This window comes from Manis pentadactyla, chromosome 4 (genome assembly GCF_030020395.1).
Source record: "Manis pentadactyla isolate mManPen7 chromosome 4, mManPen7.hap1, whole genome shotgun sequence".
Taxonomy (NCBI): Eukaryota; Metazoa; Chordata; class Mammalia; order Pholidota; family Manidae; genus Manis; species Manis pentadactyla.
Window position 1 is genome coordinate 160,256,482 of NC_080022.1, and position 24,476 is coordinate 160,280,957.

The 24,476-nt window shown below is 38.3% G+C and overlaps 1 protein-coding gene and 1 long non-coding RNA gene across 3 annotated transcripts in view; one reads left to right on the top strand and one right to left on the bottom strand.

The window, feature by feature from the left end:
* Nucleotides 1–21,238, top strand: part of LOC130683559 (uncharacterized) — a 41,284-nt gene extending 20,046 nt beyond the window's left edge. The window contains exons 3-4 of the long non-coding RNA XR_008997339.1: nt 15,110–15,231; nt 21,154–21,238. This is a non-coding gene — a long non-coding RNA (uncharacterized LOC130683559). The remainder of the gene's footprint in view (nt 1–15,109; nt 15,232–21,153) is intronic.
* The window catches only part of ANKFN1 (ankyrin repeat and fibronectin type III domain containing 1), a 359,764-nt gene that overhangs the window by 37,099 nt on the left and 298,189 nt on the right, over nt 1–24,476 (bottom strand). For both annotated transcript variants that reach the window (XM_057501323.1, XM_036879836.2), the window contains exons 11-14: nt 22,561–22,660; nt 22,133–22,265; nt 21,543–21,659; nt 14,649–14,864 (exon numbers count right to left, since the gene is read on the bottom strand). In XM_057501323.1, coding sequence (XP_057357306.1) covers nt 14,649–14,864; nt 21,543–21,659; nt 22,133–22,265; nt 22,561–22,660 — 566 coding nt within the window. The remainder of the gene's footprint in view (nt 1–14,648; nt 14,865–21,542; nt 21,660–22,132; nt 22,266–22,560; nt 22,661–24,476) is intronic.

Genomic DNA, 24,476 nt, shown 5'->3' on the forward strand with positions numbered 1-24,476 from the left:
TCTTCACTTGATGTTCTCAGTTGTTAACTGTCCTACCACTGCTAGATTCTCAATTTTCAATAGCTTTGCATGTCAGTTGATGATGTCTCTACATCATCTTCATCAGCTTCACAAAATTTTCTCTTTGAAAATATTTTAAAATTTATCTTGCAAGAGATAGTATTGAATTTGCTTTTCATTGTCACATGACAATATTCCACAGACAGCAGAGTGAATGAAGTTGTTGGTGCAGTAGGAACTGCCAGCCTGGTTAAGCACAGAGGGATATTTGAGTGGCGTTTTGTTTTATATGTGGTCAGCTCTCTAGAACTATTTAGGTTGGAACTTTTGCTCCCCTATACAACTGTAAAAACTCAGATGATGAATAATTGGGAATATATCAGTAGGTAAGACCTTAAACATTTGGTCAGTGTATGGGAGTGAAATGCAGAGTTAGGATGAGGCAGATACCTGATTAAAAGGGAAGAATTCCTAGAGGCCTGAGTTTAGCCTGGTTTTAAAGGAGGTAAAAAAGAGGGAATCAACCATACCACTAAATGTATAGACAGGGAAAAGGAATAGAAAAACAAAAATTTAAACTTGTACAGAATACTCTATGGAAGTAGAGGTATGAGGACTTTCTTGACTGTTATACTCTGAAGGAACATTTTCTCCTCTAGAATTAACCATCTGAAACATTTAACATATACTATTGTATATTGTCTCCTCTGTCTCATCCTTTATCAAGCAGAGTATTCCATGTCCTGTGGGAAACCCTGGGGTTTCAGGTGAACAGGGTATGACCCCTACTTTTGAGGAGGTTGAGAAAGATGAATAATAAACAAATGATCATAGCATACTGATATCAGTTTTATAATAGAGGTAATGTAGGCCTAGAGAGGAAGGAATACTTACATTTTTCTTCTTTTATGTTTCTTTTTTGAACTAGGCTATGAAATTAATGGTAAGGCTATGATTTTATTGCTCTGTGTCATTGTTAACCAGTACTATTTCTGGACATAACAGATACACAACATGTGGAAATGAGGCCAGGTCCCTAAAACAAAACACAGAATAGCAGAAGAGGGACAAAATAAGAATGATCACAGCTGGGAGGAAGACATAATTAGCATGTACAGAAAAGCAAAGTCTAAATAACTTTTAAGGTATTTGGCAAAAAAAAAGTAGACTGGAAAAAGTGTGATTGCATGATCAAGAAGGAAGGAATTCTCATTAATATCAGGAGATTGATAGGTTGAACTTTTTGGTGTCTTCTATCTTGTCTTTTCAGAACAGATCACAGGTAAGTTGTTGACTGGAGGAAGTTCAATCAAGGTGAGATTTTGAGAAATGAATAGGTAATCAAAGAGGGAGAAATGGTTAATGAGAGAAAGAAAAATGGAAGTATTCAGATCAGCAGAATTTGATGATATATACCCTAGGGGTACTTGCTGTTCAAGGAGATGTTGCCGCAGATCCATGGGTCATTACTTTTGAGAAGGGATGGAAAACTAGAAAAGTGCCTAAAGACTAGAGAAGGGCAAACATGCCTGTGTTTGAAACAGGAAGGTGAGAAACACAGGATGACCCTAGTAATTAAAGACTGCCAACTTACTGATCTTTGAGGAAAATGAGAAAGACCATCAAGCAATCAATTTGTAGTCACCCAGGATATCCCGAGGCACTAAATAGGATTCAGCATGGTTTTGTGAAGGGCAAATCATACAGACAACTTTAATTTCTAACAGCAAAAGAATAGGATCCATAGACGAGGAAGAAGCCTCCAGTGTAAACTGTTTTACTAGGTAATCTGGGAAAGGTAGAATCTTGATTACATGACTATAATAATCAGAATAGCTAGGTTGAAGATCTGTAGATGATGGAAATAGTGTGGGAATAGTAGACATATTGAGTGATGGCCTAATAGAGACTGGTCCTGAGGGCAATCTATTAGGCCTATTTATTGACATTCCAGACAGAGAAATGAAGAATGTGTGTATCAAATTCGTGGGCCCCAAATTTGGTGTGGTTTAGATTTTCTGTAAATAGTAATAAAGCTCTAAATGACCCTATGAATTGGAAAAATAAGCCTATCATAATAAGGGCTGAAACTTAATAAGAAAATGTTCTTGTGAAGACTTAAACCCAAGAGTACAAATACAGGATGGGTATGAGTATGAGTGAAAAACATGTGGGGGTCAGAATTGACCACAAATAGAATGTGAATTAGGAACATACTGTGGTTATGTAAAAACCAACACCATTCTGAGATGGAGTAATTCACTCTTTCATTCAGTTTTTTTAAAGACTATAACTAAGCATCTACTATGTGTTTTCCTGCCTTTAAACAGTCATTTATCCTTCATGAGAATGTTTTTGGAACTTCAGAAATGCATGGGGAAGAGAAAGAAGCTGTCCCATTGAAATAATTTATGGTGCACTAGAAAGGCCTCCTAAACCAAATCAAATACCTGGGGGTTTATATATTGCCTGTTTGACCTCTAATCCACATTTCTAGTCTCCACTTCCACTACAGTCCTTTTGTGTCTCTTATTCCCTGCCAAAATGGATTGCTTTTTTTCCTTCCCCAAACATGCCCTAACCTCTGTTCTTTGATTCTTTGTTGGTTTATGAATTCACTCATTCTACCAACTTTTACTGAACACCTTCTATGTATCATGCATTGTGCAAAAATACTAATGACATCAAGATGACTAAGGCATTATCCTTCCCCTCATGGAACTTGTATTTCAGTTGTGAGGGAGGCATATATAAGCAAAATTTTCTAACTCAGTGTGATAAAAGTTGTGTAAGTTCCATTGTAGACCCAAAGGAGGGTGAGATCTACTTTTCTAGCTTCTACCTCATTTCTTCATCATGTTCCCTATTTAATTTAATTTTCTCTATTTAACTCCTTCTTTCCTTCCTCCCTTCCTCCCTTTTTCCCATTCTTCCTTCCCTCTCTCCCTCCCTCCATTTTTCCTTCTCTTCCTCCCTCCCTCCCCCTCCTCCTTTTTTCTCCACCTTTCATGGCCCAGTCAATTGTCACCTCTTGTACAACACCTTCCCTGATAGTTCCAGGGAGAAATAATAGCTGCTTTGTCTACGCTCCTGTAGTATGTGATTTGTACTGCTATCAGGCTCTAGTTTAATTCTGCCTTGTATTATCTTGATTTGTTTACAAGTGTGTTTCCCTCCCTTGACTGAACTGCTTAAGAGCAAGGACCTTGACTTACTCATTTGTTTTTCCTATAGCACCTAGAAGAGTTCCTGGCACCTAGTTGATGCTGGAAAAATGTTTATTAAATATTAAGTGAGAAGCCCAGAGATAATGGAGACTATCTGAATATGCATGCTGGTGCAGTTACTAGGAAGGCTGTATCCAACCACTCTTCATTGATCAGTTACCCTAAGAGCTTGTTAGAGAATGGTAGATGTGTTTCCATAACAACAGGGCTTTTATTTTGTTGGATCGAGGATGGTAACTGAATTGTCCAGACACAGTAGAGGTCATGAAATGGTGGCCAGTGGTTTTTGTGGACCCAAGATTATATGGACTGCAAGGAATTTTAATTTTCTGAATTATTTTCTAACTTCTAAAAAAGAGGTTTTATCCAAAACTGAAGTGATAACATTTCAACATTAGGACTGCTACGTTCCAGTGCAATTTAGCTGAGGCTATTGAATAGGGCTGTTCTTTAGAGGAGATGAGGGCTCTCCAGATCACTGCAATCTCAATTACTTCCACTTTTCCTTTTTTTCTAAATTGAGATATAATTCACATACCATAAAATTCACTCTTTATATAATGCATCATCAGTGGTTTTTACTATATTCCCAAGCTTGTGCAACTATCACTACTAATTCCAGACCACTTTCATTACTCCACAAAGAAGCGTTGTATTTGTTAGCTATCATTCCCCAATCCTTCCTCATGGCTCTGGAACCACTAATCTATTTTGTGTATCTATGGATTTGCCTATTCTGAATATTTCATACAAATGGAATCAGACAATATGTGGCATTTTGTGTCTGTCTTTTCTTTCCCTACCATAATATTTTCAAGGCTCATCCACATTGCAGAATGAATAAGTACTTCATTTATTTTTTGGCTTAATAATATTCCATTATATAGATACAGTATTTTTGTTTATCCATCCATTAGTTGTTGGATAGTAGGTTGTTTCCACTTTTGACTACTATGAATAATTCTGCTATGAACATTGGTGAACAGTTCAACTGTTTCTCATGTCCAGCCCTATTGGCTCACTTTCATTTATCTTCCTGATTCTTATAGTTTTTGATATCCATGTTAGAGGCTGCTTGGGGGTAGAAAGAGCAGGAATGTGCTAGAAAAAAGGCAGAAAAGGACAGAAGAGATAGCAGGTCCTGGGCATTGTGGGTATAAGAAGAAGACAACTGGGTTCCTGGAGGTGATAAGGAATGTCTAAGGAGAAGAAAAGAAAGAAAGCAGGGATGGGAGGGGTATAAGGCTTCTCTAGAATATTTTAGAAAAGAATCCAGAAAAAAAAGGTGTGTGTGTGTAAAGGAGCATGGTAGAATGGGAAGGGCGCACCAGGCCAGGAGTCAGAGGCCTCGGTTCCTAGTTCCTCCTGTGCTGCTTTTTGGTTGAATGACCCTGGTGACTTATTTCTCTGAAATCTGTGTCTTCATCTGTGAACTAGACACAAAAAATTACCCACTTAACCTCACTGGGTTTTTGTGAAGATCAAATGATACCACAGATGTGACAAAATGTTATAAATTTGAAAATACAGAATAAATGTGAGAGATTAATTTTTGGAGGTAACTTCACTTGTGAGGCTTCCAGTGATTGAAGTAACCCCAGAAGATCATCGTTGGAGTAAGTGAGCACCTGAAAGTGGCCTCCCTTTTGGAAGTACTCTCATCGTCAGTTAGTTTGCTCAGAGGGACTCTAACTTGTCCATAATAACTCTCTTTTCCTTCCCGTGCAGTGTGGGAAGGATTTCTTTCTTTCTCACAGTTATGAAAGAGGCCTGTTACAAAGATTGGAACTTGAGAGGGTCAGGAATTTGAGAGGGATAGACCCTGCAGTTTCCCTGGGGCCCTAAGGGTTACTGGATTAGTTATGGGCCCAGATTTTATTAAATTTTTTATCTATTTTGCGAATCCCATTGTGCATCATCGAGTTTTTGTACAAGTTTTCCTTAGTTCTTATGGAAAGGTAGAAGTGGTGAAATGCCATAAGGGATGACTGAGCCAGTAACAGATTTCCTGGGAGAGTGGGTATCAGGAGGAGATGGAGGGGGTATGCCCTGGGACCAGCCTAGTATTGCTTGAATTTTTCGGAGTAGAGAAATAATAAAAATCACTAACATTTATTGAGTGTTTACTTCTAATGTTTTACATATTATCCTATTTAATCTTCACTGGAACCCCATGAAAAAAGTGTTTTTTTTTTTCAGAGAAGGAAATATGAGAGGTGAGAAATTAAGTAACTTGCCTTCAACACATGACTAGAAAAAGTGGAGTCAGGAATCATACACAGTCAGCATGATTCCTAAGTGGTGTCTTAGAATTTGATGTAATACAACAACAACAAAAAAAGTTGCTCAGGCTTCCAATCAGAAGGCCTGGTGGTCATCACTCTATGAACTCTGAAAAAAGGGAGTTTATGGCCTGGAATTGTGGGAATTACCCAGTCTGCTTTGGGCAACCACCAAGACCTGCCTCTACTTTCTTTATTTTTTTTATTTTTTTTATTTTTGGTATAATTAATCTACAATTACATGAGGAACATTATGTTTACTAGACTCCTCCCATCACCAAGTCCCCCTCACAACCCCCATTACAATCACTGTCCATCAGTGTAGTAAGATGCTGTAGAATCACTACTTGTCTTCTCTGTGTTGCACAGCCCTCTCCGTGCCCCCCCACCCACATTATACATGCTATTTGTAATGCCCCCTTTCTTTTTCCCCCGCTTATCCCTCCCTTCCCACCCATCTTCTCCAGTCCCTTTCCCTTTGGTAACTGTTAGTCCATTCTTGGGTTCTGTGTTTCTGCTGCTGTTTTGTTCCTTCAGTTTTTTCTTTGTTCTTATACTCCACATATGAGTGAAATCATTTGGTATTTGTCTTTCTCTGCCTGGCTTATTTCACTGAGCATAATACCCTCTAGCTCCATCCATGTTGTTGCAAATGGTAGGATTTGTTTTCTTATGGCTGAATAATATTCCATTGTGTATATGTACCACATCTTCTTTATCCATTCATTTACTGATGGACACTTCGGTTGCTTCCATTTCTTGGCTGTTGTAAATAGTGCTGCGATAAACATAGGGGTGCATATGTCTTTTTCAAAGTGGGCTACTGCATTCTTACGGTAAATTCCTAGGAGTGGAATTCCGGGGTCAAATGGTATTTCTATTTTGAGTTTTTTGAGGAACCTCCATACTGCTTTCCACAATGGTTGAACTAGTTTACATTCCCACCAGCAGTGTAGGAGGGTTCCCCTTTCTCCACAACCTCGCCAACATTTGTTGTTGTTTGTCTTTTGGATGATGGTGATCCTTACTGGTGTGAGGTGATATATCATTGTGGTTTTAATTTGCATTTCTCTGATGACTAGAGATGTAGAGCATCTTTTCATGTGCCTGTTGGCCATCTGAATTTCTTCTTTGGAGAACTGACTGTTCAGCTCCTCTGCCCATTTTTTAATTGGATTTTTTGCTTTTTGTTTGTTGAGGTGCATGAGCTCTTTATATAGTTTGAATGTCAACCCTTTATTGGATCTGTCATTTATGAATATATTCTCCCATACTGTAGGATGGTTTTTGTTTTATTGATGGTATCCTTTGCTGTACAGAAGCTTTTCAGCTTGATATAGTCCCACTTGTTCATTTTTGGTTTTGTTTCCCTCGCCCAGGGAGATATGTTCATGAAGAAGTCACTCATGTTTATGTCCAAGAGATTTTTGCCTATGTTTTTTTCTAAGAGTTTTATGGTTTCATGACTTATATTCAGGTCTTTGATCCATTTTGAATTTACTTTTGTGTATGGGGTTAGACAATGATCCAGTTTCATTCTCTTACATGTAGCTGTCCAGTTTTGCCAACACCAGCTGTTGAAGAGGCTGTCATTTCCCTATTGTATGTCCATGGCTCCTTTATCATATATTAATTGACTGTATATGTTTGGGTTAATATCTGGACTCTATTATGTTCCACTGGTCTGTGGCTCTGTTCTTGTGCCAGTACCAAATTGTCTTGATTACTGTGGCTTTGTAGTAGAGCTTGAAGTTGGGAAGTGAGATGCCCCCTGCTTTATTCTTCCTTCTCAGGATTGCTTTGGCTATTCGGGATCTTTTGTGGTTCCATATGAATTTTAAAACTATTTGTTCCAGTTTGTTGAAGAATGTTATTGGTATTTTGATAGGCATTGCATTGAATCTGTAGATTGCTTTAGGCAGGATGGCCATTTTGACAATATTAATTCTTCCTAGCCAAGAGCATGGAATGAGTTTCCATTTGTTAGTGTCCTCTTTAATTTCTCTTAAGAGTGTCTTATAGTTTTCAGTGTATAGGTCTTTCACTTCCTTGGTTAGGTTTATTCCTAGGTATTTTATTCTTTTTGATGCAATTGTAAATGGAATAATTTTCCTAATTTCTCTTTCTGTTAATTCATTGTTAGTATATAGGAAAGCAACAGATTTCTGTGTATTAATTTTGTATCCTGCAACTTTGCTGAATTCAGATATTAGTTCCAGTAGTTTTGGAATGGAGTCTTTAGGGTTTTTTTATGTACAATATCATGTCATCTGCAAATAGTGACAATTTGACTTCCTCTTTACCAATCTGGATTCCTTGTATTTCTTTGTTTTGTCTGATTGCCATGGCTAGGACCTCCAGTACTATATTGAATAACAGTCGGGAGAGTGGGTATCCCTGTCTTGTTCCCTATCTTTTTTTTTTTTTAACAGTGCTTAATTCCTTTTATTTTTATTTATTTATTTATTTTTTTAGATAATTATTTTTTTTATTGAAGGGTAGTTGACACACGGTATTACATTACATTAGTTTCAGGTGTACAACATAGTGATTCAACATTTATATACATGACAATTCTAGGTACCAGCTATCACCATACCAAGCTGTTACAACATCTTGACTATATTCATTACATCCCAATTACTTATTATTTTACCATTGTAAGTGTATACTTTTTTTGTGTGTGTGTGAGGGCATCTCTCATATTTATTGATCAAATGGTTGTTAACAACAATAAAATTCTGTATAGGGGAGTCAATGCTCAATGCACAATCATTAATCCACCCCAAGCCTAACTTTCGTCAGTCTCCAATCTTCTGAGGCATAACAAACAAATTCTTACATGGAGAACAAATTCTTACATAGTGAATAAGTTCTTACATGGTGAACAGTACAAGGGCAGCCACCACAGAAACCTTTGGTTTTGCTCAAGCATTATGAACTATAAACAGTCAGTTCAAATATGAATACTCATTTGATTTTTATACTTGATTTATATGTGGATACCACATTTCTCTCTTTATTATTATTATTTTTAATAAAATGCTGAAGTGGTAGGTAGATACAAGATAAAGGTAGAAAACATAGTTTAGTGTTGTAAGAGAGCAAATGTAGATTATCAAGTGTGTGCCTGTAGACTATGTGTTAATCCAAGCTAGACAAGGGCAATAAAACATCCACGTATGCAGAAGATTTCTCTCAGAACGGGGGGGTGAGGTTCTAAGCCTCACCTCTGTTGATCCCCAATTTCTCACCTGATGACCCCCCTGCGACTGTGCCTGTCTTAGGTTGTTCCTCCCTTGAGGAATCTTACCCGTCTCTGGCTAACCAGTCATCTTCCGGGGCCATACAGGGAAATGTAAAGTTGGTAAGTGAGAGAGAAGCCTTATTGTTTGAAATGGTTAGCTTTTTATTTCTTTGCATATTTATGCCCTGTAGCTTCTATGCCCAGCATTTGTCTTGAGGTATCTTTACCACTTGGAAGAATTATGATACTCGGTAAATTTGATATGAGGCACGAATTCTATTTAAGGGTTGTAATTAGGAAGGAAGAAGAAAAGCTATAGAAGTAGCAGGCGGAAGAAAACATGGGAAGATTGATTATTTCTTTGACATATCTTCTTGTAGAGTAACTTCAGCATGTATAGGTTTTAAGCTACTACTTAAATTGCGCACACACACTAACATAATAGGAGTATAGTTACATAACCAAAGCATACCTGTAATTACCATCCATCTCCAGTGAAACCAAGAAAACCAGTTAGGCACCTTAGGCATTTGTGAAAACTTATCTATGATATGGTGGATATTGTCCAACTGAACTTGAACAGTCTGAGAGAAATCAGACAAATTAAAACAACCCATTCCTGGGGAATGTTCACATCCCTTATGTTCTTTTAACAGTAAATAGTCTGTAGTTGTACGATTTTGGAGTGCTACAATTTGCACTTCTCCTAATTCTTGATTGAGTTCCAACAGTATAGATCCAGTCAAATTTGTTGTTTTTTGTCCCCTATCTTAGAGGAAAAGCTTTCAGCTTCTCGCTGTTAAGTATGATGTTGGCTGTGGGTTTGTTGTATATGGCCTTTATAATATTGAGGTACTTGCCCTGTATACCCATTTTGTTGAGAGTTTTTATCATGAATGGATGTTGAATTTTGTTGAATGCTTTTTCAGCATCTATGGAAATGATCATGTGGTTTCTGTCCTTCTTTTTGTTGATGTGGTGGATGATGTTGATGGATTTTTGAATGTTGTACCATCCTTGCATCCCTGAGATGAATCCTACTTGATCATGGTGTATGATCCTCTTGATGTATTTTTGAATTTGATTTGCTAATATTTTGTTGAGTATTTTTGCATCTATGTTCATCAGGGATATTGGTCTCTAATTTTCTTTTTTGGTGGGGTCTTTGCCTGGTTTTGGTATGAGAGTGATGCTGGCTTCATAGAATGAGTTTGGAAGTATTCCCTTCTCTTCTATTTCTTGGAAAACTTTAAGGAGAATGGGTATTATGTCTTCTCTATATGTCTGATAAAATTCAGTGGTGAATCCATCTGGTCCAGGGATTTTGTTCTTGGGTAGTTTTTGATTACCCATTCAATTACATTGCTGGTAATTGGTCTGTTTAGATTTTCTGTTTCTTCCTTGGTCAGTCTTGGAAGGTTGTATTTTTCTAGGAAGTTGTCCATTTCTTCTAGGTTTTGCAGCTTGTTAGCATATAGATTTTCATAGTATTCTTTAATAATTTTTTGTATTTCTTTGGGGTCCATTGTGATTTTTCCTTTCTCATTTCTGATTCTGTTGATATGTGTAGATTCTCTTTTTTTCTTAATAAGTCTGGCTAGGGGCTTATCTATTTTGTTAATTTTTTTCAAAGAACGAGCTCTTGGTTTCATTGATTTTTTTTTCTATTATTTTATTGTTCTCAATTTTATTTATTTTTTCTCCGATCTTTATTATGTCCCTCCTCCTGCTGACTTTGGGCTTCATTTGTTCTTCTTTTTCCAGTTTTGATAATTGTAATGTTAGACTATTTATTTGGGTTTGTTCTTCCTTCTTTAAATAGGCCTGGATTGCTATATACTTTCCTCTTAGAACTGCCTTTGCTGCGTCCCACAGAAGTTGGGGTTTTATGCTGTCAGTGTCATTTGTCTCCATATATTGCTTGATCTCTATTTTAACTTGTTCATTGATCAGTTGATTAGTTAGGAGCATGTTGTTAAGCCTCCATGTGTTTGTGAGCCTTTTTGTTTTCTTTGTACAATGTATTTCTAGTTTTATGCCATAGTGATCTGAGAAGTTGGTTGGTAGAATTTCAATCTTTTTGAATTTACTGAGGCTCTCTTTGTGGCCTAGTGTGTGGCCTATTCTGGAGAATGTTCCATGTGCACTTGAGAAGAATGTGTACCCTGCTGCTTTTGGGTGTAGAGTCCTGTAGATGTCTGTTAGGTCCATCTGTTCTAGTGTGTTGTTCAGTGCCTCTGTGTCCTTACTTATTTTCTGTCTGGTGGATCTGTCCTTTGGAGTGAGTGGTGTGTTGAAGTCTCCTAGAACGAATGCATTGCATTCTATTTCCTCCTTTAATTCTGTTAGTATTTGTTTCACATATGTTGGTGCTCCTGTACTGGATGTATATATATTTATAATGGTTATATCCTCTTGTTGGACTGAGCCCTTTATCATTATGTAATGTCCTTCTTTATCTCTTGTTACTTTCTTTGTTTTGAAGTCTATTTTGTCTGATACAAGTACTGCTACACCTGCTTTTTTCTCCCCATTGTTTGCATGAAATACCTTTTACCATCTCTTGACTTTTAGTCTGTGCATGTCTTTGGGTTTGAGGTGAGTCTCTTGTAAACAGCATATAGATGGGTCTTGCTTTTTTATCCATTCCGTTACTCTGTGTCTTTTGATTGGTGCATTCAGTCCATTTACATTTAGGGTGATTATTGAAAGATATGTACTTATTATCATTGCAGGCTTTAGATTTGTGGTTACCGAGGGTTCAAGGTTAGCTTTTTTACTATCTAACTGTCTCACTTAACTCACTTATTAAGCTCCTATAAGCACAGTCTGATGATTCTTTATTTCTCTCCCTTCTTATTCCTCCTCCTCCATTATTTATATGTTAGGTGTTTTATTCTGTGTTCTTTTGTGTTTCCTTTGACTGCTTTTGTGAGTAGTTGATTTTATTTTTTGCCTTTAGTTAGTATTTGGTTGGTCTGCTTTCTTTGCTATGATTTTTTTTCTCTGGTGACATCTATTTAGCCTTAGGAGTGCTTCCATCTAGAGCAGTTCCTCTAAAATACCCTGTAGAGGTGGTTTGTGGGAGGCAAATTCCCTTGACTTTTGTTTGTCTGGGAATTGTTTCATCCCTCCTTCATATTTAAATGATGATCGTGCTGGATACAGTATTCTTGGTTCAAGGCCCTTCTGTTTCATTGCTTTAAATATATCATGCCATTCTCTTCTGGCCTGTAAGGTTTCTGTTGAGAAGTCTGATGATAGCCTAATGGGTTTTCCTTTGTAGGTGACCTTTTTTCTCTCTCTGGCTGTCTTTAATACCCTGTCCTTGTCTTTGATCTTTGCCATTTAAATTATTATATGTCTTGGTGTTGTCCTCCTTGGGTCCCTTGTGTTGGGATCTCTGTGGGCTTCCATGGTCTGAGAGACTGTTTCCTCCCTCAGGAAACTTTGGGGAAGTTTTCAGCAATTATTTCTACAAAGACACTTTCTATCCCCTTTTCTCTCTCTTCTTCTTCTTCTGGTGCCCCTATAATGCAAATATTGTTCCATTTGGATTGGTCACACAGTTCTCTTAATATTCTTTTGTTCTTGGAGATCCTTTTATCTCTCTCTGCCTCAGCTTCTCTGTGTTCCTGTTCTCTGATTTCTATTCCATTAATGGCCTCTTGCACCTCATCCAGTCTGCTTGTAAGTCCTTCCAGAGATTGTTTCATTTCTGTAATCTCCTTCTGGACTTCATCCCTTAGCTCTTGTATCTTACCCCCTTTGTGAGGTGCTGAGTTCTCGCAGATGTAGATGTAGCCTGGCTGTTGTACTGTATCCACTGTCTCTCTTTTAGGAATAGTTGTATTTGTTGTATTTTGAAAAATATATATGTTTTTGGGAGGAGATTTCTGCTGAACTACTCACACCGCCATCTCAGCTCCTCCCACCCCGACCTGCATCTACTTTCATGTTGAGTTGGTGGGGCCAACTCCTGACATAATTAAATCTTAAGTCTAGGAGTGACTGGATATCAGCTCTAATAGTTTTATTCCCCATTTCCTCTCTAGTGTAAGACCTCTATGGGAAGGAGGAGAAAGAAAAAATAGGAGAAAGTGAAACAAGAGTGGAGGTGGGTGGGAATGACATCAGGCAGGAATGTGCCAGTCAGCGGGGGTAAATTTTCCACTTGGATCTGTGTGGAAACCTGATCTTGCCTCTATTTTTGGTCCCTTCTCTAACAACCTTTCGCCAGATTGGAATTTTTCTGCACCTGTAACACGTTTTTAATGTAATAAGTCTAGGAGAAACCAGGTATTATATCATGCTGAGGCCTGTGCTGGGTTTCTAGGAGCAAAGGTAGCCCAGACCCCAGTTTATCCCTGTAGGGGATTAGTGTATTAGTCACCCTGTAAAAGCTCAATTTATTATGATTTTTTAAATGTTTCTTTTAGCACTTGCTTATAAAAGGTAAAGAGGGGAGCCACGAATATGTCTCTGTTCCCTGCCCCCTACCTCCTACACACACACACACCCTCCATCAATTTCATATGAACCCAAATTCCATAAAATAAAATCCAGAGTTATTGGTTTTGACTAATTAACCTTACCCACAGTGGACTTCAACCTGGTTTGGGCCAGTGCAAGTAAGGGAAGGTAAGATAATTGTACCAACCACCCCCCAGTAGGGAATGGAAGTAAGTTAGTGGGCTTCTGCCTTAGGCTTGAATTTCACTTGTTTATCTGGGACTGAGCCCTTTCTTTCCCACTACACTGGACTGGCTGGCTGTGGATATACGTCATTGGTTTCATAGGGCTCAAGTTAGATTTTCTGCCAGTCTTCCCATTTAACTGGGGTGTTCTATAGAACTAATTCCCATCACTGGGTTTAAAAAAAATAAACAGCTTGAAGCCCATGTTCCCATAAGAACATGTGAGACAGTCTGGTGACACTGAGAGAGCACTGGACTCAGGAGCAGAAGATGGTAGGTTTGTATCCTGGTTCTGCCATCCAGGCTGAGGCTTAATTTTGAATTTTGGTGGCTTTTCTGTTCTTAGGTGAGTTTTTCATCCTTTATCTCATCTCCTGTCCCTCCTTTACTACAATCCTAATTCCTGTCCTGGAATGTTATATAATTTAGTAGAATAAAGCCTGCTTTCAATTAGAAGCTCTGCCATTATTTAGCTTTGTGCTCAGGAGCCAATTCAAGTTTTGTGGGGCCTATAGTGGATTCAATTTTTGGTGCCTTCTTTAAGAAGAAAACAAGATTATGAATGTGAAATTGTTATTGTCCCTGACAGGTCCTTGGAAGGGGCTTATGCAAGTGAAGAGCCAAATGATGCTGAAGCTTCATTAGCTTCACTTGAGTCTGCCTCTGTGTGTGGCTATAGGTCATGAATGTCTTTGAGTCTCATTTATTTCATTTCTAATCAATGGATTGAATCATGCCTGCCTGTCTCAGTGGAATACTGTAAGGAACAAGCAAGCGTAAATGTGTCTTAAAGTGTTCAAAGTGTTACACACACACACACACACACACACACACACACACAATCCATAAATATGTTATTATTATACTCCATTCAAGTATTGGTTTAATGTTTTGATTATGTTATCTGTAGACCCCTACTCAAACATTTGTCTCAATGTTTCTCATTTTTTCATTGGTCAGGGCTATTTTTGGGGTTCCCACTACTTGTATTGCTTGATGAATTCCAGATTTGGGAATGATAAATAAAAATAAGCTTCTGAATATTTCCTATGCATGGAACATAAGCAATGACATATCTTTGAACCGTCTCCACTCCATCACTGCCTATGTAAATGGCTCCTGGTATATTTCAGTGGAGCCTCAGTAAGTGTGTTTAGAACTTTAAATATATTAAGAAATTGAAAAGACTACATACCTGGATGGTTATCAGTAAAATGTCTAAGGCTGTTGGCTCCTCAGGTGTTGACAAAGACTTCCTTTGGCTTTGCAGCTTTGAGATCTGCATCCATTTGCCATTAAAAAATGAATAGAGCATCTCCACCTCTCTGATGGTGACTATTAGGATGTTTCCATGTCTGTCTTTAATGGGCTCATAGTAAACTCTTCCCAAGTTGTGTGTTCCAAGTAAATTCTAGAAACAAATAGATGTCTTGTAGCTTATATGATACTGTGCAACAAAAATAACTGAATACCTGGTGTTTCTGAGTTTTTTTAAAGATGTCTTAATCCTAGAATATGGGGTATCATAGAAATGCACTTAACAGAAGCTCAAAGAAAATGTCCTCACCATAAGCCTGCAAAGATTATAGCAAAAGGCACAAAAATTGTTTTTTTTAAAGCAAATTCAGTATCTGTAAATATCTCTTTCCCACATAGACACATCAGCACATAAACCTCAGTTACCAGCACTTGAAGAGAATCCCAGATGTTTTAAAGAAAAATGCCTGTTATTTCAAGTATGCTGCTTGTGGAGTTTTCAAGACATCTACAGAGCACTGGTATGAAGTGAGGTTGTTTAAAATGAGGAAGTGAATTGATAATGTAGCACATTGTACAGGTCCCCAAATGATGGCACATTCCCTTCAAGATCCTTTAATTGGGATATTGGCCTGGTTTGACTTATCTGGATTTCAGGGGATTCTGTTTATTGAAATTTTTAAAAAAATTGTGTGTGAGCTAGGTCAACTGAGGCAGACAATACTTTTAAAGAGATGGGAAGGGAAGGATGCCACATTAAATGTGAAGGGACCTAGGTAGATGTTACCAAAATAAACAGTTTTACAAATATGCAGGATTTGAAGATTTCTAACCTAGAGCATGAATGAATAGGATAAAATACCGTTAGTTTATGTATCTATGATTTTTAAAAATTATAAATCATCTTAGAACTCCCAGCTATTAATTTTTGTGAGTTCAGATGATGCTGATGAGATAATCTGCTAGCAGGAGAGCAAAAGTGAAACTGAATTTATAAAAGTGACTCTAAATGTGAATGAGCCAGCTGGTCAATATCCACATCTATGAAAACACTGGAATGTGCCCTTACAGGGAGGGACTGTGTCTTAAATCTTTTGTTTTTCCTCACAAGAACTGGACACATAAGTAAATTTTGTAAATAATTAACATATTATAAAAATTCATTTGGAAGGATTATTATTTTTAAAAGTGGCCTAATCACTCAATCAGATTATTCCTTTCCAGCAATTGACTTTTAAATCACAGAGAAGTAATTGGGTAAGGCTTTTAATCCAGCCCTCTGTAGTACTACAGTTTTATATAAAGGCAGTTTGCTGCAAAGTAATACTGGAAAATAAACAGTGGTATGCTGGTAAACTGGCTATCCAAATAAAGAAAAAAAAGGTCTGATTTATAGCATATACCTATTTCTGTGGTGTAAATACTTCCACCATAGTCAATTTCAAACTACCAAGGGTTTGACAACAGGCTTTCAGAATTCCTGAATATTTAATGTTTGGCTCTCCTGAGCCAGTACAAGTTGGCTCCAGCACGCCACTGTTAAGCCTTTAGCTATGTTGGTGTTGAGTTTCAAGGCTGGCTGCTGTTTATTAACTTGTAGACTTCTGAAAAATTATTTACCCTCTCCGACCCTGAATTTCATCATCTAAAATTAAGGCCCCTTACAATCCAGACATCCCTTTTGCTACTCCTTACCTTATAGAGTATTTGGGGGATTAGGAAACAATGCATGAGAAAGTGTTTTGTAAACTTTCAAGCTTGATATAAGTAGGATGTGGACTTTCTTTACTGCTTTAATTGGAACCCCACCCTGGTTTTTACTTACTTGTTTTCAAGACTCAGCCCACATTTCACTTTCTCTGGGGAGGCTTTTTCAACTCTCTCAGGTAGAATTTAGTATCCTTTCTTTTGTCCCATATTGCTTCCTGTACAGACTTGGATCTTAGCATGATCTTAGCTTCCTGCATATTGATGTACATGTCATGAGATCATGGTTATTTCATCGCTGTGTCTCTGGGTTGCTTGCACAGTGCCTGGCACACAGTAATAGCTCAATAACTTTTTGTTGACTGAATTAATATATTATTAGGGCACTGGAAAATATGGTTTACTTTGGACCAAAGCTGGTGGGTAGACATTGAATGAGGTGGTCATTTCATTTAAGCAGAGCTATTATCAGTGGTTCACTATCAGCTTTGGATATGTTGACTAATGGGCTGAACAAGAAAGCACTAAAAATCAAATTGAGTTGGGTAGCTAGCTCTGGGGAGAGCCTAATTTAAAAGCAGAATATCGTGAAAATAAATTGGAACCATGTTTCAAGGGGGCATATTTGGGGCCCTTTAGCACCTAAAGGAAAAATAAATCATGTTAAAACTTGTCATGCTATGCAACTAGGGTTAGGAGATCTGGGAATGTTGAGGATCATACAGGGTAAAGAGGAATAGAAGCCACCTGATAGTTCACAGGAATGCATCTAGGTTGTAACCAGAGTAAATCACAGGATTGTTATTAAGTCCTAGACAGACACACAATATTTAGAGACTTTTATTCAGTTTGGGGTGACATGGAAATTTGAAAGAAGTCCAGACTAGATATATGAGGGCCTGGAAAGGAGAGTCAAATTTTGGGGAAACCTTTTCCCTCCTTGAGAAGTGAAAAAGACATAGTACTCAAAAATTGTTATCTGGCTTTTGTTCACTAACACTGATTTCTAAAAGCTATGGAGAAGGAAAGTTTAATGTAACCCAATTTACAGTGTCAGAATATTACTATATTTGAAGATAAGTAGTTTATATATGCCTCTTGATGTAAGAGCAGTGCACCTGTTTGCCTCTTGGGGCCTCTTCCATTTTCCTAAGAGTAGGAAGAACAGTGTGGGGTCTTTTACAGGCTTTCTCATCTTATTTTGTTTTTAAAATCCAAATATTGTCTCTCCTCCTGCCAAGGTAGTATTAGTCAATCAATTCATATTTTACCTTCTTTCAAGTAAAATTTAAGACCACTTCTAAATAGGCTCCAAGTGATGCAGAATGAATCTCTCTTTTTTCTTTTTTAACTGCAGTATCGATTTCTTCTATTTAAATCTTTGCTTGCTTTTTGTAAATGAATATACAATAAGATAATGAAGTATTGGAAAGAAAGCAGGCTTCGGAATTATACAGATCTGGATTTGTATCCAGACTCTGCTACTTCCTATTTGTGTGACCTTAGGAAAGTTGTTTAACCTTTCCAGGCCTCAGCTTTATCGTGTTAATTGGCTATCAATAATAGTACTTTCTCAGTAGGGTGTGGTGAAGAGTAAATGAGATATAGTTTATAAAGCACTTGGCATAGTGCATGGCACCTATTAAATAATGAAATAAATGAAATAAATGACTTGTTTCATGATTGTCTTTGGTTATTACATATTAAAGGACCTCACTATAGAGCAAAAACTGGAAAATAAGACCCAGGGTGCACAGTGGTTGACACATGCACTGTAAGGAAGGTAAGTCAGGGTGCTGTGGGAACAAGAGGAGGGGAAGGATGGTGATGAAGGCCTTTTGTGAGGACAAAATGTTTGGGTCGCTCTTGAAAGAGTATGAGTCAGGGGATGACATGGTCAGAATCTTTGGCTGCTCTGGCAGAAGTGTGGAGAATAGATTGGAGGGTGTTAAGACTGGAAGCAGGAGAATGACTTTAGCGGCTTTTGATGTTCCTGGAGTAATCAGGCAGTGGTAGTGAGGCTGGAAAGGGTGCAGGGTAAAATGAGATGTACTAGACGTAAATCAACAGGGTCTATATATGACTGATGCCAGGCAAGCTATTTAAGAATACTGCTTTACTTTTCTCAGAACATTGTAAAAAGTGTTAGATTAAGAAAGAGATCTAAAATATTAAGTATATATCAATTTCCCCTAATTTATTTTTCTTTCTCTTCTGAAAAGTGTCTCTGTATCTTGTCATTCCCCCCACCACCAAAAAAAGAGTGGATTTGATATCTCCAGACATTTTCATTCTAAAGATCAGCAGATAGTTTGGGCAAAAGGTCCTACAAAAAAGATAAAATTGACTCCTATTATTTAAGCAAGCAAGCAAATATGACAGAGAGAATGGGATCCTCTTTAAGACAAAGAACATAAAATTACATATATAAAAATTAGATTTGAAAGTGAATATATATTTAGAATGAGAAAGGAAATCTTCCCCAATACTGAAATACTTGGAATTTTCAGTCCCCTTTCCCCCATGAGGTTCCTTTATGCAGTTTACAGGAAATACTTCCTGATTACAACTCAACTTCTCCTCTCCCACTAGAACACTCTGACTCCCACACTTATTGGTGCTCATGCAAGTGAGGGGCCCTGAAGCTCAAGCTTTAGGAGCATCATCTGTCTCTGATACTGATGGCCTGAGAGAGCAGTTTGGTAAGCATGGTGGTAGCAAAAGTCAGGGAGAGGGCTGAGAACTAAATAGGAAGTGAGGGAATAAATGGAGAAGGAGAATGTAGGCAATTCTTTCAAGAAGTTTTTAATTTTTTAAGAAAGAGAAGAGAGGGTTTGGTAGCTGAACAAGCATGTGTGGTTGAGGAAGGGATTCAAGTAGAGGTTAAACTGGAGAGACTTCACTATGTGTGAATAGAGATGGGAGGGAGGAAGTGGGATACAGAGCACGTGTCGAAGGAGGAGCCTTTTCAGGAGGAGTGAGACTTTACCTGTTGGAATAGGAGGGAACAATGAGGAACTGGGGTCAATGCAGGGAGCCTTTTAAGTTTGTTGGTGGAAAAATAATTCCCATTTATTTTCTTAATGAATTATACAATGAAGTCATCACCTGATGTGGGAATGGAGAGTGTGAGGAAGGGGAAAGGATGTGAAAGAATGGAGAAGGTTTTAAATAGTTGCCTTATAGTTTGAGAAAATGAATTCAGTAGAGATATAGAATTTGATCACTAGGTAACATTACAGGTGAGAATTGTAGTCATGAATTTAACATAAAACCGCTCAGCACCCCTGCCTGCCCTCCCTTTTTGGTGATTTTTCTACAGCAATATGCAACTACTCCATGCTGGATTCTTGCTTTAGACATGCTGGATTCATCCAGGCTTGGAGTTTTTCCAAATAAATAATATGGAGGGAAACAGAAATTTAGAATATTTCCAAGGGAGTGATTGTGATGGACCAAGGAATCTAAGCTAGACAAGGAGGGAAATTACCTCAGAAGGGGGCTGATGCATTATGAAAAGTGGTGGGGCCAGTACACTGGGGGACCAAGGAAATCCCAGAGCTTTTATTGCAATGGGAGTGAGTAGTTGACTAGGGGCACACTGACCATCATGGCTTTCCTCTAGCCCCTCTGTGTGTAACTGTACTGACTTGTGACAGCTTGATCCTTCTCATGTTACTGATATCAGATGAAAGTGTTCTAGGAGGCCTCCAATAAACATACAATAAAGAATCTCATTTGAAATTTTAAGGTTGTTCAGTCTCTGATCCAGCATGTTTGGGCTGTATGGCAGGCTAATTGGAGAGTCCACCTAAGGGATTTGAGCCTCCTGGGAAAGAACCTTACAAAGGGACCAAGGAGCTTCCTGGGAATGAACTTTATCCTAGAGGAAGAGCAGTTTGAGGTACAGTGGCTTGGTCCAATTCAAGCTGGTCAGTGATGAGAGGAAGGGGTGCTTTGAATTCAGCCCAGTCATTATGGCCCAGCTGTAAGAACTTCTTGAGTTGAGAAGTTAGCAATCAAGAGTGAGTTGAAATGGAGAACACTATTTGCTAAAATCTCTGAGGCCATTGAGATCGGCAGTAAACTGCCTATGCAGTAGAGTGTATAGTACAGGAGTAAGAGTTACCTTTCTGAGTTAATTACAATAGCCACACAATAATTATTTGAGGGGGTTGAATTGTTACTATTGTGTGGGTGAAGAAATGAAGTTTTTGTGATTGCAGAGAGCAGGGCGGAGCCATAGAAATTGTGTTATTGTTATTATGACCCTGTTTTTATGCCTTGGCTGGTATGGTCTTGCCATAACAGCTTACACAGATTCTTGTACAAGAATTTCTGGGGTTGATACAACTGACAGCTTTGTAGGTAGAAATCCATCACTGATAAAAGCTCACTGATCTCTTAAAGACGACAGTTCCTTGTAGCTAAAAACTACAAGTTCAGGTAATGCCAGAAAACAATGAAAGAAAAGCCCAGAAGAGCTTGGGTAAATTCAATGTCATTTATAGGATTGGCTCTGTAATGTACAAATATTCTCGCTGGGCTTGGAGACTTGATCTGATGGGGTTAATAATATGGAATGATGAACAAATTCAGAATTAAAAGTAAGCCTTTAAGAGTTTTTTTTAAGTAAGCAAAAGTATGTGCAAATGCTTCTGCTTTACCAAAAGTATCAAGCCAAAAAACTCCTCAAAATATCTGCTGATCTCTTTTTCCATTTCTTTCCATCATAGGTGCATAGGATGCTGGAGCAATGAGGGTTCTTCAAGTGACTTGGTCAGACTCCCCTGATTTTGCAAGTGATAAAATTGAGGCCCAGAATAAAGAAATGAGTTGACTGATTAATATTAAATCTAGAACTCGTTTCAGCCCTTCTAGTTAATGGGGTCACTCCTAGGCTGTTCAAGAGAGACCCCCTGCTGTTCTTCTTTAAGATAGCCAGAGACACAAGTTCCCTACATGAGCAGGCATGCAGCTTAAACTGTCCAAGTAGTGCTCATATGCTTAGGGATCTGAAAGAGGAAGGAGTCCAGCCTTTTTCTTTCCAGGTGGGATTGGTAACTGAACTGACCAAATTTTCCTGAAATTTCCTTGGGAGTATGGTTTGAAACTGGCTCCTCACCTGTAGTTGGGCTGTTGCTGCGAGCATCTTCTGCCGAGTTTGCAGTACTGTGGATGAGGACATGGAGATAGGTACACTTTGCCTCAACCACCTTATATCTTCCCACATACAAGACAGCTGCAAAATAAGTCAGGAGGTCATGTCATCATCCAAGCCAGTACATGATTTAGGTTGTGGAATCAAAGCAAAAAGCAGGGAAGAGGAAACCTGACCCCTAATGTTTGTTCTTCAGTCCATTTTCAGATACATGTGAAATAACTTTTTGATCTCCGTCCAATTGGAAAAAGATCTGAATGTTAATGAAATAGTCAGATCCACATTTTAGTCTTTGCCAAATGATCCCGTAACTCAGAATAGTGGAGACATAATCTGACAGGATGCAAGCTTCTCTGCTTTGAAAATATAGGATAGACACTACTTTGGCATTCTGTATGACATAGGGCAAGTCAAGGCTGAAAGAGACCTTTGAGATAATTTACTCCCACCCCAATACTTTGATCACTGGAGACCCCTCAACTCAAAGTTTCAGAGATTTATGTGTGGTAACATTGGTGCAAAGTGGGAGGAAATGAAATCAGAATTCAGTATACCTTTGTGAACCACAGAAAATCTTGTGTAACGGAACTGGTGTGAGAGTCATCTATTTCAACAATTGGTATTTGATCTTCATTGGTGACTAACATATTGTCTTTGTAATAAAATATAACGGCTATGTAGAGTCCCCTAAAAAGAAAAAGCAAAATAAAAAATATTGTCTGCAACCATCTTCTCTACCAAGCCTGAAACATGGAAAAAAATACTTTTGGGCATGATACAAGATAATTTAAAATACACCTATGAGTGTAGTTCACTGACTAGAACTCAGAGAAACTGCTGTCTTGCCCAAATTTTCAGGAGAGAAGTGAACTTTGTATTCCTTTAGTAACAAAAAAGAAATTCTGTCAAATTTCTGTTCAGAACCAAAACCAATTGATTCCTGAGAAGTTAAGAGTTCCTGGTAAAACTACATAGGACCCACCGTTTTAAGGTCTTCACGAACTTGTTTGAGGAATGGAATAGGTGTTTCAGGCTCCTTGAGACTGACTGCTTGCGGCCTGTGGTTTGTAATTTTGAACTTTCTGGGACACAGAAAAAAATACAGTGTAAGTTCCAGTGGCCGAACAACACTCCCAGTACCTTATTCCCACCTTTCTGCTTTCCTCTCTCCTTGTCTGCTTATGTGTCTTATCCCCGGTTTCATTTAGGGTTTCTGCCTCTTCATTCCTACAAGAAGCTCTTACATCTTTACATCTTGAGTTGCCAATAGCTAACTCAGTTAATGATAAGCTCCCCCAAAATGCTGATCAGTAATATTTATAACTCCAGGGGACACCCTGTAGAGGCTTGTTTATATTCTTAAGATGAGTGATTTATTGTAAAGTGGGATAAAAAGAAATGGAACCAAGTCCTTTGCCCTCCTCCCATTACCTTTTACCTCTCCTATCTAAGCCTGGAGCTCTCACTGATGAAGTAGTAGACTTCCTAAAGCATTCTTTGTAAGCAGTACTCCATAGAGCTGAACTAGGTAGTCACTGATTTAAATTCTCATTTTCTGTGTGATGAAGGAGAGTTGCTGGGGTCATCACCAGACTCCTGACAGACACATCACTGCAGATAGAACATGGTCTGCGTCACTGCTGTTACACATAGAAACCTGGGCAGATGGCCCATGGCTGAGGACCAGTGTGGCTCTGCCTATGATCCTGTAGGAACAGTTGGGAATGATCTGACTGACACATGCATTAATGCCAGCTTCAGACTTGTGCTGATAATCGTTATTCCTGGCAAAAAAAACTAAACTTCTTTTCTAACTTGCACATGAATTTGGCTGGTCATAACCTGCTTGAAAATAATGCTGCTGGGACTTCTGGTTAAAGGCTGCATATTGAATATGTATATTCATTGTATACCACTCTCCAAAACCTCTCTAACACCAGACTAAAGAGATTTTAAAAGACGAGAAACCACATAAATCTATATAAGGCAAAGAGATGGGAAAGAGAGAAAATCAAGTGAATTTTGGTAGTTGGAAAGCAGATGGACAGATGGATTTAGCTGACTTGAGAAAGATGAATCCTAAGCCAGCAGTAGAGAAAGCTTATAAGTAACCTGATTCACCCCATGGACACCATATATTGCTGGAAGTGGAGGGTGAATATAGAGCTAAAATCTGGGGAATTTGTTGAAGTCTGTATAAAAAGCAGTTAAACTTCTAGATCTCTTCCTCTAACCTACATAGCTAGACATGTACCCCTTCCCACCCTAGAGAAAGATAGGAGCTTATTATCTGGAAAGAGTGAAAAACAGGTCTCTAGTGGAAGCCATGGGTTACAGGTAAAAATGGGGTGGGGGGGAGGGTAGGACTGTACTCAAAACAGGTGGATTAAATTAAAGCTTCCTTACAGGTATTTCCCCATTGGGCTCACCAAACACTGGTGCTCAAACTTACACCCTCCAGGCCAGATACTGGACAAAACTTCTCTGGAGAGTCTTGACAAGCCTAAGAGATACATCCAGAGATTCTGACTTTGGTTTCATTGGTTTCCTAAAGAAAAGGTCATGCTGGTTCACCCTATAGCAAAACCTATAAATAAAGTGTCCTATCCACATGCTCAGAACTTCCCAGCTGCTATTGAATTCCTTCTCTTAAATCTGAACAAACATCCAGGAACACTAGACAGTTGTGAGAAACATTTAATGGGAAAGACAGAGGCCAAAAGTAACAAAAGAGCAACTTAGAGGAGAGTCTATGCTAAGAAAAGAAAATATAAGATGAAACAATGCTTATCATTAATAGCCTGAGAGATAAGCAAAGACATTTCATCCTTGTAAAAAGGATAGGAGTCTGTAAGAAAACCATTCAGAGAATAATGGAGCACATTGAAAGTTAGAAAT